The 18,416-nt window shown below is 39.2% G+C and overlaps 1 protein-coding gene across 5 annotated transcripts in view; it reads left to right on the forward strand.

Moving 5' to 3' along the window:
- Positions 1 to 18,416, forward strand: part of LOC103467236 (band 4.1-like protein 1) — a 45,443-nt gene that overhangs the window by 14,960 nt on the left and 12,067 nt on the right. For 4 of the 5 annotated variants that reach the window (XM_017305715.2, XM_017305716.2, XM_008413442.3 and 1 more), the window contains exons 3-13: positions 1,373 to 1,522; positions 7,712 to 7,816; positions 8,861 to 8,903; positions 9,016 to 9,091; positions 11,723 to 11,941; positions 12,039 to 12,126; positions 12,222 to 12,374; positions 13,472 to 13,569; positions 15,719 to 15,894; positions 16,000 to 16,232; positions 16,815 to 16,853. In XM_017305715.2, coding sequence (XP_017161204.1) covers positions 1,373 to 1,522; positions 7,712 to 7,816; positions 8,861 to 8,903; positions 9,016 to 9,091; positions 11,723 to 11,941; positions 12,039 to 12,126; positions 12,222 to 12,374; positions 13,472 to 13,569; positions 15,719 to 15,894; positions 16,000 to 16,232; positions 16,815 to 16,853 — 1,380 coding nt within the window. The remainder of the gene's footprint in view (positions 1 to 1,372; positions 1,523 to 7,711; positions 7,817 to 8,860; positions 8,904 to 9,015; positions 9,092 to 11,722; positions 11,942 to 12,038; positions 12,127 to 12,221; positions 12,375 to 13,471; positions 13,570 to 15,718; positions 15,895 to 15,999; positions 16,233 to 16,814; positions 16,854 to 18,416) is intronic. The other variant, XM_017305717.2, reaches the window with a different exon arrangement.

An 18,416-nucleotide genomic window follows, 5' to 3' on the forward strand; every position in this document is an offset into this window, starting at 1 on the left:
TTGATATGCAAGACAGCTCGCCCTTTCTGTCAGTGCCAATAACTAACATCTTAAAGCAGTGGCTGACCTTTCCATGCGTTTGCTATTCATCTTTTATGTTTAAGACCAAATTGTTTGCTGGGAGAAACACTTAACACTTCCTGAAAATCTAAATTTTATTTCACCATGAAGTTTTTGCACATTAACTTCACAAACTCTGATGTGTTTTATTTGGATTTCATGCGAAAGACCAATGTAGTGCATGAGTGTAAAGTTAAAAAAACAAACACACAATTTGAAGGATACAATGCAATTGTTTTCAACACTATTCAGCCGATAAATAAATGTAGGTGAAACCAATCACCTTGAGTGGCTGTATTTAGAAAAAAAAGGTGTCTAACTTTAAGTAAATTAATCTCAGTATAGTTGAATACTGAGATTGATGGATCAGATCTGAGAATCTGATCCATCAAAAAAAACCCGACCTAAAAGGCCAAAAAAAAACACTAGGCGTTTTATCAACAATAAGTATGTGCAAACACACAAATGCAATAAATATCAAATTCAGATGCAATAATTAAACTAAACATTTCAGCCAGGTTAAATTAACCATAATTTAAACAAACAAAAAGAATATCAATCATATTTCAAACTAATCCATTTAAGGTTAAAGTTGAAATCAAAGTTCACTTTCAAAATATCAATCAAGAGATAATAAATCAACTCAAAATACTCAAGCAGTGTGAGGAAAAAGAAAATAAATAAATTAAATATAATGCGCAATATCAATGTAAATGTAGCTACATCCTATTTTCAATCAATTTCATTACAAAAGTAATGAAATTGGAAAAGAAATCTTGCACAAAACTAACGATTACCTTTGAGCAGAGAGTGCTAGACTGAGATCAGCTGTGAATCCCGGTGACGGCCCAGGTAACAACCGCCAACAGTTCTAATAAAACGCTCCAATGAGCAATCGAGCAACATTTTCATGCTGAACAAAACTGCTATCAAACAAGCAACTCACCAATAGTTCAAATCAGTTGTTTCAGAGATTTGGGTGAATTTGCCAAGGGGAGATGATCACCAAGACGCCAACAGCCAGTCACAATCACAGTGAAACACGTGGTGTTCAAACTGCGCTGGAGGTGGGGCTTTAAATAAGTTGAAGAGTTTGGGGCAAGACGGGAAGTGGGCCCGCAAAAATAAAAGTCTGACTAATTGACTAATTACGGGTTACATGTGGATCTGTCACATAAAATACAGTTTATGGTTGTGATGCATCAAAATGTTCACTAGTTCAAGGTGTACAAATAATTTTGCAGGTTACTGTATTTAGATGAATAGTGTTGGATCCCTGTTCTTTTTCTCCGGTGTGTTTTCTCTCTCCCAGGTTCCTGAGGACCAGGGCGAACTGGATGACAGCTCAGAGAAAACCCCCAGCAAAGCCTCCAGGTCGCCCCAGAAAACGACCAAACGGCTCAAGACCGTCCCTGTCAAAGTAACTCTCCTTGACGGCTTGGAGTATGACACTGCAGTTGAGGTATGGTTGCCTACGCAATTTAGTCATGACATTGATCTTAAAATATGTAATTGAAAAAAAATCATATATATATATATTTTGTTTTTTTTAAAATAACTTCTACAAAGGGTCGGGCTAGGGTTAGGGTATTTTCTGACATAATCCACTTACTTGGATCAGGAATCTTAAATGAAACACTTATGTTAAGACTCAGGCTGTTATATCAGATTGAAATCTAAGGTCACCGACCTTTGTTGTATTGCAGCAGAACTTAAACCTTTGTGAGATACTTGAAGATTTTCTGTGTCACACAGGTTGGTTCACTTCTTATCGAGACACACAGCCACAGTAACTTGAACACAGTTAAGCTAACCGGCAGGTTGTCTTACAGATAAAAGATAAGCCTGGATAAAAAAGCTCTTCCAACTGTTCAAAGCGTTTCTCTTGGAGAAAAGAAACAGATTTAAAAACGACTCACAGATGAGAAAAATCTGGGCTGATGTATCTTCCCAACTTTCACTTATAAACCCTAAATTATATGAAATAATTACAGTCTTTCAGATGTTGTATTGCAACATCTGAAAGACCGTTTCTGAATTTGGCATATAATGTCTGTGTGTGTGTGTGCGTGCTCATCTTTTTTTTTTTTTTTCTTGCGTCCTCTCTTGGCATTTTATATAGTGCTGGAGCAATCTTGTGCTACAAAAGGGATATCTCTAGACAGAATCGTAATTGCCTTTATTAAATCAAGACTGCATCTAGCATCGAAGTAGACAACCACTTTACTGTAATACTAACATGTGTTTGTATGACCTTCAGCAATTTTGATTATTTGTGCGTCAGTGCCTGGGTGTGTGTATGTGTGACCATCTGTGTAGAAGTAACCATCTTTGGGTTGAGTGTGTGTATGTGAGTGAGCCTAACCCCTGAAGCTACACAGTTGTTGGTGGTTAGAACAGTAGAAAGCCTGCAGCACTCGGCACCTGAGAGCAGCAGAGAACAGGTGGACAAGGTCCCAGACCGCTGCAGCCGCTCCAGGCAGTCAGAAGTAAGCACCTCCTCAGGGCAGAAATATGCCCCACACAGAGGTAGATTGTCAGAGAAGCACAGGAGTACTGGCTCCCTGGCTAAAGAACCACAGGCTGGGAGCTGAAACGCCTGACCTAACCACCTAACCATCTCCCTCTCCCAGGCAGAGCCGGGAACCCAAGACCCTGTTCCCAGCTGGAACTCATAATGACCAAGGTGACCAACCCAAACCCAGCTTGGGCCTCTCAGCCCACAGCAGCCCAACACGTTCCCAGGAACCGTAGGCGACCCTGATAGGAGCCGAACACAGTGAGACGAGCCTGTTCACTCGACTAAAATCACGATTTCTTTGTTTTGCTCAACCACACTTAAAGCTCGACCTTAGTATGATCTGACGAAAACACGGTTCCAGTTTGAGTATCAGTAGCATTAAGCATGCTCGTCATGGTAAAAGGCTTGTACTTGTCATTCTGTAGTAGAAATTCAGTGGATTGTGCTTTTTTTATATCTCTAATTAAAAAAAACGTTGACACTGTTTTAGCTAAATTATTAGAAGCCATTGTGGAAGGTTCAAAGAGCCACCTGTGTCTCTGGAGCTGCAGGTTGCAAACCCCTGATCAAGACATTAAGTTGATCTAAAGTTTAAGATCAACTTAATGTCAACATTCTATCCTGACATTCTATCTGTCAGGATAGAATGTCACTATCCTGACATTCTTGTGCACTAGTACCACCAACAATTACTGAATTCATGAGCATGATGCTTCCACCACCATATTGAGAGTTGGTGTGGTGTTTTTAAATTTGAAGGCTATTTCCTCCTTCATTCATTTTAGAATATTTCTCAGGTGTTTGTCTCTCCATTAGTAATTCTATTAAGATGCATATGTAATAAGAGAAGGTGATTTTGCAAAGTCCCATTTGAGCTGTTTTGATGTCCCGTTAAGTTCTCTCTGGCGTATAAGCAGCAAGCGCATGTGTCAGAAACCTCAGCTTAAGGATCAGAGCCGTGTTGTTCAGAGGACGAAAATGTTGTGGCGTTGCTGTTCCCATCAATGGGGATGTGGGGGATGGAAAGCTTAACTAGGCAATCCCAAGCTTCCATAAATCGTGACGCCACGCTATAGCCTCATTGTGTCTGTAAACAGGGAGATTGCAGCACACCGTACTCTCTGCTCCCGGTTTATTTGAATTTCACAGCCAGCCACATGTTCGTCATGACTGAGAGCTGAAGAAAATGGATCTTGTCAACAGAAATGAATTGTGAGGGATGTCAGGATGTCACGTGTGGGTGTTTTGAAGATCCTGGGGATGTCTCGCAAAGCTGCCAGATTCAGTCTTAAAGCCTTAACTGGAGCCCCGTTGACAGGAGCTGTTGATGAAGTGTAATATGCTTGCAGATGAGCTTGCTGGTTCCTCATCTTCACCCTTGCCTACTGTACTCCATTAATCGCATACTGCCACACATCTGGCCTCATATGACACACAAATACCATTTTCCTTCAACTGAGCCTCCATATTTTCTTGAATCTTAGCTAGATGCACACACACACACGCACACACACACATCTGCACGCATTTCTGTAGGTCATCTGGGAAGTGACACTTGAGGTAGTGGGCTGTGACAGGAAATCCATACAGTTGATCCATGAGTGCTCTTATGTTTGACCGGGGGAGAAAATAGAACGAGAGAGGAAGAGGAAAAGATGAAGGTTGGACTCGGAGGAGGGAAAACAACGGGGAGTGCCTGTTTGTGTGCTGTGGTATGGATGAGTGGCTTGATGTGGAATATCAGCAAACTGGAACTGAATGGCAAATGCAGTGAAATCATTACTTTAATTAGAGTCGTAATGTCCACCGAGCAAGCTGGAAAGGATGATAAAAAGCGAGCAGGGAAGAAGGCTAAGCCTCCTATTGATATTTGGCACACAACCTTATAGCCATTGACTGTGGTCAGTGCATTACTATGTCCAGTTATTTACCTGAGGCAATTTTTTAAAGCAATTACTTCAACATCTACATAAAATACCTCACTTATTTGAAATCTTTTGTACTTTAATTACAATGGCTGTGTCCTCTCAACAGCTAAACATTTCAGTAAGCAGATTATTTATTTTTGTATGTCCATCCCCAGTGATTCAAATGTTTAACTTCTAAAACACGCTCTTCAGCTCTTGCATTTCTTTTTATTAGGTATACAGCTCAGTTTAATATTTGCCATGCTGTAGATGGTTTTACATCATGCAGAAGTTTACCGTCGCATCATTTGTAGAACGAACAACCACACAAGAACAATTGTATTCGCCATCCTCATTCTTAACAAAGCATTGTGTCTTATTGCAGTAAACTTTCTGATATTTATGGAGTGGGATTTGTGAGAAAAGTATGTGTTTTTGGTTATGTCAGAAGTGGGGTGGGTGGTTTATGAATGTGATTGTTCTATAACTTGTCTGAAATGTTTTCTGTTTAAGTTTCTAATGTCATAGGGACATATTTCAATCTGCATTACAAACACTGGTTAACTGATCAGTCTTTATTTTCATCTACATGCTGTATTTTTTGTTTCAACTACCTGCCCAGGGACCAAAGTTGGAAAAAACAAAATTTGTTGTATCTGACACTGCGCTTCTTTAGATGAATTTCAGAAGATTTATCTTTTTTATTAAGCATGGTCTGAACGAAGTAAATATCAGAAAAGAAAAAAAACTATGCAAGAGTAAGTAGAAGTGCAATAATTTCCCTAAAAAATAATAAAACAAAACAAAGTCAACATGTCGGGGTTCATCCTGAAATACGCGTTTTTAAGAGTCATTGCTTAAACAAATGATAAAAAGTTTACTTTAACTAAAAACTTTTTACTGCACATACTTATAATTAGAGGAATTGTACGATTTTTATTGTATTGTTTTAACAATATTTAACACTAACTTCGTTTTGATCAAAAGTTTGCTTTGATCAACGGAGGAATACTCCTTTTATGTAGCACTGCTTAAACACGTGCTGAGCTCCTGTCCTCAGCCTGCCTGCCCCTGTATGGAATAGGCAGAATTACACTAAATGGCTGATAATATAATCCCGGCAAAAAAACCAGTGACAGAAATCTGAATTTATCCAACTGGTGTGACGACGAAATCTAATCTGCAGTACCTGAATTGGTTCCTGTGCTTTGAGTTCCTCCCGAGATGTTTGTCGCAATTTCAATTTGATCGAAAAAATGCTACACTCGCAATAAAAGCTCAGACGGCCATTAATCAGCGTTATTCTCTTTCGGTTCTAACACATGGCAGCCTCTATGCAGCAAAATCAAACTTTTTTTTTTTTTTTTCCTGACAGAGACAAATTACTCTGCACAGCTAAATTATTCATCCTACTTACATCTTTTAAGGTTATGCTCACTGTAATTCCAGCTTTTCTCTCAACAAAGGTTTGCATTAGCCTTGTAGTAAAAGGAGACGGAGGAAGTGAGAGGGCGTGCACACAGACTAAGGGGACCTATTACTCCTGTTTCCATGGTAACAACTGCTTGGTTGCCTTGTCGCCGTAAGAGCCAGGTCTCCCTTGGAGATCAATCTGGTGTGTGTGTGTGCTGTCTAACGGTGTGTGTGTGTGTGTGTGTCTGTGCCAGCTCTGCTTGCTCAACCCACGCAGGCCTTCATTTCAGCCCTGAAGAGCCTGATATAAGATGGGTGTGGTCGGTTACAACGCCGCAAGATATAAAATGCTCTTTCAAACCTTTTATAGTCATAGAAGCCTGTTCACTTGCTGCTACAACTCGGCAGGGAGGAAGTCTGACTCCAAGCACAGTCGGAGTGGATCGGTGACGAAGCTAATTTTCATATTTGATCTAATAAAGACTAAGTGAAAAATAATCAGATGCATAATTTCCAACTGTTTTTTTTTCTTTTCTTTTCAGCTAAATTTCCGTTCTACTTGCTTTAAAATTGTTCTTGCTTAGAAATGTTTACCTGCTTTAACGCACAAATATGCTGTCCATCTGACCATGTCTGGCCTTATTTTAACTCATGATGTCTTAATGCAGTGACAGGTTATGATTATATGTCATGTAAAAAAAAACACTAAAGATGAACCAAATATGGGAGAATAGAAATCTCATACGAACAAACAGGATGAGTGATTAAAATCAAATTGGAGTAGGCACATGGGGCACACAATAATTGTCTAAATTTGTGTATAAAAAATGATCAAATATGGATGTTTGCAATCTTACATAATATAGAAACAATTAAAGAAGAAAAAAAACAAGTAGGTTAATTGAGATTAGTATAATTGTTGTTCACCACCACTTTTTCACATTTAATGTACACAGCGGGAGGAAACGGTGGGATATGAAACCGGCTTACTAATCTTGCATTATAATTGTCATCATTATTAACATCATTAGTAATCTGCAAAGTGAATACTTTAAGTTCAGTAGAATAACAATTTGTACCTTGGAGTATAATAAAGAGTTTGGTGTAACTTCTGATGAACTTAACATGAGGTGAAATAATATTTATACAAAAGGCTGCAAGAGAGTGCTGCTGTTTTTTTAATTTTTTTTTTTATTGATGCACATAATACATAATTCTTGCGGTGCAAATTTCCTTAGTAACTACAGCAACGCTTTCAAACGAGACATGAGTAACAAGATTTTCAGTGAATAGCGTTATGTTGCATACTTATTGATTCTGTAGGAATTGTTCCCTAACAGCTTCGGAATATAAAAAACACAAGCAATTTTCTCTCTTTGACTTTCAGCTCTCTGTACAAGCTTAAGCCACTTGAGTCCCTTGTTGTAGAATTGTTTTAGTAATTATTTTAGTTCCTTTGGTTAAAGTGTTATTTTCTGATCCTGTGTTGGGCATTATTGTTTTTATTGTTGATCAAGTCTGGTTGTTTTAAAATGTCCTAAATAAAGTTGATGTTGGTTTCTGCTTAAATGATATCTAACTGGTTTACAAATGCCATTAATATGGAACAATTTGTCATTTCCATGCTGTATTATGGGGACATAATAAGGAAAAACTACATGGGATATGCATAACAAACTTTCTGCCGAATATGTAGTATTTGCAAACCCTTAAACTCAGCCTTTTGATCTTTTCTCCTTTTTCTTTTCTGGCTCTGTGTGTGTGTGTGCGTGCGTGTGTGTGTGTGTGCATGCGTGCTTGTTTTTAAAAGAAATTTGCCAAGGGCCAGACCCTGCTGGACATGGTGTGTGGCCATCTGAACCTGCTGGAGAGAGACTACTTTGGCCTGACTTTCATCGACTCTGACAGTTCGAAGGTATGGCACATAAACATAAACGCATGCAAAAAAAGAAATAGAAAAAAAAAAAACTTTAATATATAAAAGCTGTAACAGCTCTCTGTTTGCTGAAACTGAACTTTAACCAACTTAAACCTTTCAAAGGGTGGGTTGTGGTGGGTGTATTATGTAAAATTGACTTTTTTGAGCTTTGTATCATGTCGCATTGTTGTTCAAGGATACCTGAAGTGTTGCTTTGATTATTTCATGCATGTTCAAAAAATTCTTGAATCTCCTTTGACAACCACCTGGGGTTGCCTAAACGCCTATTCGCACAAAGCTCCTCCTTTATCCACTAATCTCCACCAGATAGCGACAGCAGCAATTGGCAAACACCTGGTGGAACTGCGAGCCTGCTGAGCTTTTCATACAAAGAACTTCTCAGTCAAATGCTCCTAAAATGGTAACGTTGAGAAGCATTGCTCTGGAGGCATGCTGAAGGAAGAGTGCAGGAAAGAGCAGGAGCTTCTTAAAGAGACAGGGGCAAATTTCAAGCTGTCAAAGTTAATTTAAGACATATTTGATATGTACAGCACTTTTTTAACAACTGAAAGTAACATACTTAATTTTGCTAAAAGCAAATATTTTGTTTTAAAAGGGATTTTCTTTCTAGCCTTTTAAGCCGACTAGCTCACCTGTCTCATTTTTCCAGTATTAGAGCACTGATACCCCACAGCTCTTTTAACAACAGTGGGCTGCTGGTGTGACACCCATGACCTTTAATGTTTTAAAATGTGATCAGGCAGCTTGGCTTTAAAATAAAAACTGCACTGAATCTGCAGCGCAGCATAAAAGCCTTAGTGAGATGGTGAAGTGACAAAATTGAAATCGGCTTACGTTTTTAGTCCAAGTATTGGCACTTTTCCATGATGATAGAAGTCTTTATCAAATCTCTAGCATTAACATATAAAGCTTTCAACAAGGGAGATGGATTTTAAGAGTGAGAAGCAGTGAGAGTGTCCTATGAATATGGATGAATCTGCGTGGGTCACGTTTCTAAAAAGTCTTTTCTGTACTTATCAGAACTGGCTGGATCCATCCAAAGAGATCAAGAAGCAAATTCGGGGTAAGTGTTGTGAAAATGCTGCTCAGATATGCAAAGACTGCAAAATGTGCACACGTTGTGTTTAAGAACAGAGATCTTCATAAAATCTCTCTGCTGCTGGTTTTTCCCACAGTTGGTTCGTGGACTTTTGGGTTTGCCGTCAAGTTTTATCCTCCAGACCCATCTGTTCTGATCGAAGACATCACAAGGTTGGTCGGAAGTGTATTTGCCTGTATTACGCAATTTTTTTAAATTTATTTATTTATTTATTTTTCTTTCTTTGAATGCATTGAAGCTCTCTGAAAAAGGTATTTTAGTTTTCAGCCAAGTACAGCTCATAAATTTTAATGATGTGAATAAGTTTCATATTTTCTCTCTCTTCTTAGGAAGTGAAAGTTCATTATTATTTAGATTATTATTTTTTTAATACAAAAAGTGAAATATTTTAAGCCTTTTTGTAATCGTGATGATCATCATTATAAAAAAACAAAACAAAAACAAATTTCAGGTCTCAGAAAATTTAAATATATTAACATAAATTATATAAGATCTAGAATATTCTCAGAGATATCAGGCATCTGGAAAACATGTTCATCTTGATGCACTCACTGCTTGGTTGGGTCTCCTTGTGCATGAATTACTGCATCAATATAGAGTGGCATGGAGTTGATCAGCCTGTGGTACTACTGAATTTTAATACTTTTTCAGTTCACTTGTGAAGCTCAAGCAAGTTTTTGAATAATTTTGTCTTGACAATCATTTCAAGGTTGCAGTTTTCCTTCTTGCTAATGCACCTTTGTCCTAAGAAAAGAGTCGAGGTTTTGATTTGCTTCAAGGTCTTAAAAAACCCAGTTTTGCCTGAAGTGGCATAGACAAATGATTTTGCTGCTACTTTTACCAGTTTAAGCCGCCTTGTCTGTGCAAAGTTGCCAGGAAACGGTTTGTATGTTTAACTTTACATGACGAGGAAAGCTTTCGTCTTCTTCCACCTACTTTATCTAACTAAATGACCAAGGAACAGATCAGCTTTTTTGGGCACAATTATGGGAGTTTACGTGGCATGGGATGTTCTTGTGTAACATCATGTGAAGAAGAAATACTGAAATAAAAATTGGTATGAATTATGTTTAAAAAATTGCTCACCACTTGATCCTAGATCGTCTCACAGCTTATCAAAATTAATCTGAAAAGCAGATACTTTTATTTTCCAGAGAACTGGACATGTTACTACAACTTTGTAAATTGATTGCAATCCAGATGCGTGCAGATGTTTGTATTTTGCAAAAATAAGAACACATTTTAAATCATTCGATCTTTGCTAGCATCGAAGAAAAAAATTTTAACTTCAGAATCTTTATCAGCATCTGAGAAGTTGAAGGGAAAGGAAGAACTTGGCTTATTTCTGAATATAAATAAGGCTGCGATAATGAAAAATCTTGTGTTGGCATATTGGTAAATACCAGTTGTGTTATAGGTAAATAGTTTTTCTCTCTTATTCATCTTTGCTTCCATCACTCTGCGACCTTTAGCATTAAAGGCGACATGCCAGTGAGCATCTGCTGCCAATAAACTCGGTCAACTGCCTAAATATTGCATTAGCATGAAAAATGCAGGCTAAAATCTTGGCATATATTGGTGAACTATTATTGCAGTCCTTTGTGACAAGACTCTTCCACACACTGATATCGCAGTGACGATTTAAACGCGTTACATTGGGCAACACTGATTACAATAAATAATCCTAACTTAAATTGGGAAAAGTTGTGAAGGCAGCTGGAATCAAAAGTCTCGGGACCACTTTTGTGATCAGCCAACTGAGCCAGCTCCAGACTGCAGTCACAGTTGAACAGCGGGAGCCTTACTTTTACTTTTTCTCAAACTCATCGTAACATAATTAACATCTAATTAACAGGAAAAAAAAAAACCCATAAATATTTACATCTAATTGCTTTTTCCTTGAGGCGGATGTCGCATTCCTGGATCAGCTCTGAGTCATCTCTGAAAAATAGATGGAATTTAAGACATTATTACTTGAAATTATTTCGATTTCAAATGAATCTGAATTGGATGAAGCCCCCCCAAAACCTCCTCATCGCAGAAACTTTCCCCTGGGCAAGAATGTAGCTGAATGATGAGCCATCTGCTCTTTAGAGTTTGCTTTTTACTATGCGTCACAGTTTTGGGGCTCTCTCACGTTGCAGAAACATAATGGCATGTAAAATGTGTGTTACATTATCAGTTCAATCACCTTTTTTTGAATGGAAAATTACAAATCTAGCATTTCCTGTTTGGATATAGTGACTCTCATGTCTTGCTTTGAAGTTTGTTGATTCTAAAAATTATACTGCCTTGATTTTATTTTTCTTACATTTGTTTGGGGGGTGCGAAGCATGCTGTTGACTTATTTCATCACCGATTAATTTGCACTTCTTTGCATACCATAAACAAAGTTGCCTCACAGCTCAGCGGCTACTGGCAAATTAACTCCCACAGACCTTCAAAAGAAACGGATGGAAGTCAAAGAAATAATAAAAATTTCACTAATGAGCCACACTGAGATGGTTGCCTCTTATAGACAGACCGCTACGCGGGCGTGAGACTCAGAGCAAAATGTTTGCATCACTTTGATATCTTCCGCATATTTAAAAGATCTAAAATGTTTATGTGCCTCATGTCTGTTTGCTGACCAGCCCTAACTTCCCTAGAGCCACACACAGCCCTAGCACTCTGATTCGAGATCGACAAGAATCGAGTTGCTGATTTTTATAGCTTTGATCCATTTGTTTGGAATAAAGTGGTTTCTGCAGCTTTTTATTTTCGCCTCCCCTGCTGGTTCCAAGGTACTACCTGTGTCTGCAACTGAGAGACGACATCCTTTCCGGCCGCCTCCCGTGCTCGTTCGTCACACACGCGCTGCTGGGCTCCTACACCGTCCAGGCCGAGCTGGGAGACTACGACCCCGAGGAACACGGCCCGGACTACGTCAGCGAATTCCACTTTGCTCCAAACCAGACGCGAGAGCTGGAGGAGAGAGTGATGGAGTTGCACCGCAACTACAGGTCAGGAAAAATAAAGCCATGATTGCTACCGTGATGCCAGTGTTTGGATTTGAGGAGATGAGAAACAACCGGTCCTCTTTTGGGATTTATTCCGTAGGGGGATGACTCCAGCCGAAGCAGAGATGAACTTCCTTGAAAATGCTAAGAAGCTCTCGATGTACGGAGTGGATCTGCATCACGCAAAGGCAAGAGGAGATTTCTCTCATTTCCTCTGCTGAAATCCTGCATCCCCATAATGTCCTTTTTTGATCTTCTTTGACAATCCATCTACCTTCCCCAGGATTCTGAGGGAATAGACATAATGCTCGGCGTTAGCGCAAACGGGCTGCTCATCTACAGAGACCGCCTGAGGATCAATCGCTTCGCCTGGCCGAAAATTCTCAAGATTTCTTATAAAAGAAGCAACTTCTACATCAAAATCCGTCCTGGAGAGGTAAACAAATCTATGAATACATTTTTTTTTTCCCTTCCACATTTCTGTGGTTTAACCAGAGTTCACTACACCATTACTGCATGCCCAGATTCACAATAACCCCCCCTAAAAATAAACCACACAGCCACTGATGCAAGGCTCGTGGATGGAGAGATTATCAGGCAAAGAGCCGAGATCGCCTTTTTTTAAATCTTTTTTTATTTTTTTATTTCATGGGTTCACAGTTGTTAGGATTACATCATTGCTCTTCTTTGCTGGTGCCAAGCAGCATAAACACTCATTTCATGGTTTGGTAAGTGTTGCTTCTGTGATTTATCTGGCGCAAACCACCTTAACTGCTGAGGGCATTATGTATCTCCTTTAGAGCTACCTCTGTGAAGGCGGAGTAGACGTGTCTTGTTTTTCTTTCTGTAACTTTAAATGTAATTAGGTTTTTAGTCGTCAGAGTTTTCCACATTAAACTCACTTAAGTTGTTATGATTTTCCTTCACTCCTCGGTATTTTAGGATACTACTGACTCCTCCCCCGCCCCCACTGTTAAACTGCTACTGACATCCTTGCGGTGAAAACCAAGGCTATTTTATGCATTCACTTTTCCTGCACATCTGTCCTCTTAAGTTGGCTGTCACTTCAACTGTGCCTTGAGGATTTTTTTTTTGTATATGAAGGAATTTTTATTCAAGACTGTCCCTGCTGAATTTTTTTATTTATTTATTTTTTTTTGCATGAACAATAGGTGACCTTCTCACATGAATGGATATCACTCAGCCTTTGAAGACCCGTTATTGCTAATAACTATTGATTTGACAGCATCTTCTTCTCTGCACACCAGTGAACCTTAGTTGCTGGGTGCATAAATGGGTAATTTATGAGCTGGCTTTAGATGGCATTGCGCCGAGAGACAAGCGAATACAGTTGCACGAGTAAATAAAAAGGAGGAAAAATAGATTTTTCCTTTGCTGTGGAATAAACACAATTCATCCTGCTGCCATTCTTCCACCTTTCCACACACCTGGTTCCCTCACTCTCCTTTTCTTCTTCACCTCCCTCCGTCTCCACTGTCTTCACCACCTCCACTTATCTCCCTCACCACTCAGTACGAACAGTTTGAGAGCACCATAGGCTTCAAGTTGCCCAACCACCGGGCCTCGAAGCGATTGTGGAAGGTCTGCATAGAACACCACACCTTTTTCAGGTAGGATAGACAGATTCACTTTCTCAGCACTTAATTCTTTGCTTACTGCATGAATGTTGACGCTTGGCATGCCGCAGCTCAAAACACTGTTGACTGAAGTTTCAGACATCTCCCTGTTCTTCGTAGACTGACTTTTGTATAATCTTGTAAATCAGTAGTTCTGCTTTTACCAAAAAAAAAAATAAAAATCTTAGAGGTTTTCTTTTGAAATTTTTAAAAAATGTAAACGCTTTTGGGCTTTTTTGGCACTTGACTTTTTTCAGAGATTTTTAAGCAATCCCTTTAAGGTATTTGAGGATGAATAGTTACTTAACCCAAGAAATATTTGGCTCAAGGCACAATTTATATCTGGTTTCTATATGATAAATATAGTATATTCAAATTAAACCAACTCAAAGTCAGTAAGTCAGTAAAGCGGATTGACTCATTGTTGAGCTCATTGTTGAGCATTTCTGGATGTGTTTTACAAACTGATGCCAGAACATAACTTGAAAAATAGTTTTTTTTCACCAACAAGGTTATTTTCAAACAGCTGTTCAGTGAAAATATCAGAGGATGGTGCACAGTGTCTAACAAAGTCTGCAAGAAAGAGTTGACATGTGTTGGAGAAACTCCCAGGAGGGATCTTGGATCAAACGCCCAAATCACGTCAACAGGTCCCTTTTGATGCAGATGTGCAGCAGCTGTACTCCAAATCCGTGGTGTGGAGCAAAGCCCACATTGCTGCAGAAGAGGCCCTAATCAATCTATTCACCTCCTTTCCATCCTACCATCAATGTGAGCAAGACACAAATAGCCCCTGGTAGAGTCTCTAATGACAAATTGGACTTTGAGAAGGGCTCAGACTGCGGGGATTTCCAAAGTTCTAATGGAAACTGAACACTGAAGTAGGTGGACCTCACCCAGAACGGAGAGGCTGTGCTGGGACATCCTCCTGGAGCCGGGCTGTCTGGGTGACAGGCTGGCGACTGTTTGGTGGTGGAGCCTTGGTACCTGAGGGAGCCAAAGGTCAAAGTGAAGTAGCTTTGAAATCTATAATAACAGCAATTGATCCCGGTGAAAATTCAAATGTAAATAAAAGAAACATTAGAAAATATCCATAGATTAAAAACAAAAACGGCTTATAGTATTAATTCAAAAATACTGTTAATCTACTGCTGGGTCAAAACCTTCAAACAATACTATATATTATACAGGAAGTGAAATGTGGTAGACATCTTATTTCTTAAAGGATGCATGTATTCTTTTGTTTTGCTCACCATAATTGTTTTCATTTCCATGATAAAAATTTTAGAAGCCTGCACAACTATGGAAAGACAAAAAGTGAGCACAAGGAAAACATGCAGACCAGAAGTTACTCAAGAGATTTTTAAATTGGTATATCAATGCATAACACAATGCCCATCAAGGAGGAAGGTAAGGGAAGCAAGGTCTGCAGCTCAATTGAATTTAAATGATCAAAAGGAAATATTTGGATGAAAATTTATCTACTGAGGAGACCAGGAGAAAATGCTGTCCTGGATTTGCTGATACTTAATAAACCAGCACTCTATAAAGGGATTAAAAAGCCCCCTGTTCCCAGCCTGTTATTCACCACATTAATAAAAGGCTACTTGTAACTTGCTACATTACTACTTCTAGCAGCATTTGAGGAAAAAGTCATTTCTGCACCAGTTCTGACCAGCATTAATATGCTGATAGGTGACACTATATCATTATTTGCATCAAACTGTCACCAGAACATTTTTAAAAAGGAGACCTGCTGTCTAATCCTGAAGACCAATACACATCTAATGTTATGTGCTGTTTGTTACACATTTAATTAAAATCTAATGTAATATATATATATATATATATATATATATATATATATATATATATATATATATATATATATATATATTTTAAGGTTTTGTTGGCTCTAGTGGCCTTTATTTGAAAGTAGTTTGACAGGAAGGAGGGTTATGAGGGAGGGGGAAGACATGCGGCAGGTGTTGCCGAGCCGGGAATCGAGCCTGCGACCGCCGACATGAGGACTAAGGCCTCAATACATGGGTTGTGCTTTGCCCCTACGCCACCACAGCACCCCTAATGTATATATATATTTTTCAAAGTAATTAATGTCTAAGTTTGAGGTTTATTTCTACAGGTTGGTTTCCCCAGAGCCGCCCCCGAAGGGCTTCCTCGTAATTGGCTCCAAGTTTCGCTACAGTGGGCGGACCCAAGCGCAGACGAGGCAGGCCAGTGCTCTGATCGACCGCCCGGCCCCGCAGTTTGATCGGTCCGTCAGCAAGCGGTACCTGCAGCCACGAAGCATAGATGGAGGTTTGAACTCCAGCTCTGTCCCGTCTGTGCGCAGGTTTGTGTTCTGGTTGATTGTTCTAGAGGATCTTAACATTTTACTGTTTCTCTGCACTTCCGTCTCCACAGCCTCAGCTTTAGGTGACAGTATGGATCAGCTGTCTCAGAGAAGCTCTAGTGAACGAACACAGTTTATGTCCAGGGAAGACCTGGATCAGGAGGGCAGCCTTGACCTGGACCATGACCACTATCTGTACCAGGACCAGGACCAGTACACGGACCAGGAAGCGGAGCACCAGGATGGGCAGAAACAGCCAATGGGAGCCATCAGCTCGACGCCCACAAAGGCTTTGGAGCTCAAGGTAAAAAAGGTGGATTCAAGGCCAGAAACTGCACAGAGAACAATTTTCAGGCTCCGCGGCTCCCAGTTGTCAAAAAGCTCAAACACGTGGATACAGTGTGAATTAATTATATCGATCCTCGAGAAAGTTCTCATTAGCCACTGCCTGTCAGTCTGAAGTGGAGACGAAATGATCCACTGAGTAAAACACTGCGACTCTGAGAACCTTGGAGAAGCTTTGAGAGCCCCATTGAAATACCATTCGAAAGGCTTTCTGCAATTTTGCCCATCGGTTTTAAAATACTGCATGAACTTCTCATCTTCTCCTTCACAATCCTTTTTATTAAAGACACTAATCACCATTCTTATGCTTCTCTTCTTGGCCTAATATCCTACATTCTTATAGGACCTTTAAGTCTCCTCTGCTCACTACTTTTTTTTCTTTTTTTTATCTAACTTGACTTCTTTGCTGCAGATAGTATTTGTCACACTTGCACCCTGCCTCATGAATCTTCTTCTCTTGCTGCTGCACTCCTAACATACTTCACTAACCTCAGCTGCGTTTCTCCTACATTCCCGTCCTCTACCTTATCCTTGCACCCAGGATGAGGAGCCAGGCATTCCTATAGACACGAAACCAGAGGTATTTTGGTCACATATCTTTGTCTTTTTATGGTTGTTTTTAGGTCATGCTATGTTACTCTGTGCTTAAGCAGTTAAATGCCTGTGGAAATATTTCTATTTTAGGTCTTTATGTCCAGGATTCAGCTAAGTGGAATCCGTGGAAGCTGCATGAACTGATGTTCAGAAGAACAAAAAAATTATTGTTGTGCACTTATTTACATTCCTCTTTACAGTTTTTTCTCTCCATTCAGTATAAGAGTTTCATTGGAAAGCAAAAAAAAAAAAAATTCAAACAAATTAATTATGTTTATGCCACAAATTCAGCAGTGAGCATCTTGACTGGGGTTTGTGTTCATTCCTAACGAAGCAAAATTGGCTTTATCGACATGTACTGTTAAGTCATACAGATGCAAGTTCAGCACCTTGCAAAACTATTTGTGTCGTCTTCCACTTTTTTTTCATGCAACAACTACAAACTAAAGATTTTAATGGGATTTTATGTGATAGACAAACACAAAGCAGTGCAAAATTTTGAAGTGGGAAGAAAATCAGTTTCAAAATAACTTGCATGCAAAATCATCCATTTTTAGTTAACAGTGCAACATATTTACTCTGACATCGTCTGAGCTCATAAATCCAGTTTATTTGTGTGTAATTTATTCTCAGTATTAAAACAGTTGCAAAAAAAAAAAAAAAAAAAAGGGAAAAGGTATGGCACACCAAGAGATGGACCTAAAGTTGAATCAGAAGCACAGCTAAGAGAGTTATGAGTTGGGGGAGAACTAAAATTGGAAGCTCGAACAAAGAGGAAAAAAGTGCAAATCAGTCAAAGGAGGGAATTTGGTGAACTCTGGATTAGAACTTTAAACACTGCATGAATATAAAACAATTTAAAAACAATCATATGAAATGGTGTAGTCATGTGTTGAAATGATCCAAAGTCTAGACCTAAATCCAGTAGAGAATCTGTTGCCAGAGCTTGTGTGTTTCTCACAGGCGCCCTCGGTCCAATCTGACTCAGTTTATTCTATTTTCTATAGAAAAATTTAATTCCACCACACACTTTTTAGAATTAAAATTTTTTTGAATTTTAATTTTGAAAGCATTTTAAAACGCAAATCCTTTCCCTGCTACTTGCACAATATACAATACTTTGTCTTAGTCTGTCACTTAAGTACATGTAAATTTATGCTTGCAACATGTCAAGGTATGAAAAAAGCAGAAGGACCGTGAATATTTTTGCCAAGGCTGTGTGTGTGTGTGTGTGTGTATTGTCGTCTTTTGTCAGACAAACGACCATTCGATTAGCACGTTATTGGACTTCTCATTTTGTGGTTTGCTCTCATCAAATCGTTGGATAAAGAAGCACAGGAATAATCCTCTCTCAAACACTCGAATCAATAAGCGACTGCATTAATTATCATTTGGCTGACACTGAAATGGATTGTTCCCGTCTTCTTGGCAGAACATTACTCAGCTTAATAGTCTCGAGTCAGAAGTCCTCCCTCTGCTGCCAGATGGTGCCAGCTGTTTCTGTCTGTCACTCTGGCTGCCCGTTTGCCTGTTTTCACTCACCTGCTGC

Source organism: Poecilia reticulata, chromosome 7 (genome assembly GCF_904066995.2).
Source record: "Poecilia reticulata chromosome 7, P_reticulata-male-v2, whole genome shotgun sequence".
Classification (NCBI taxonomy): Eukaryota; Metazoa; Chordata; class Actinopteri; order Cyprinodontiformes; family Poeciliidae; genus Poecilia; species Poecilia reticulata.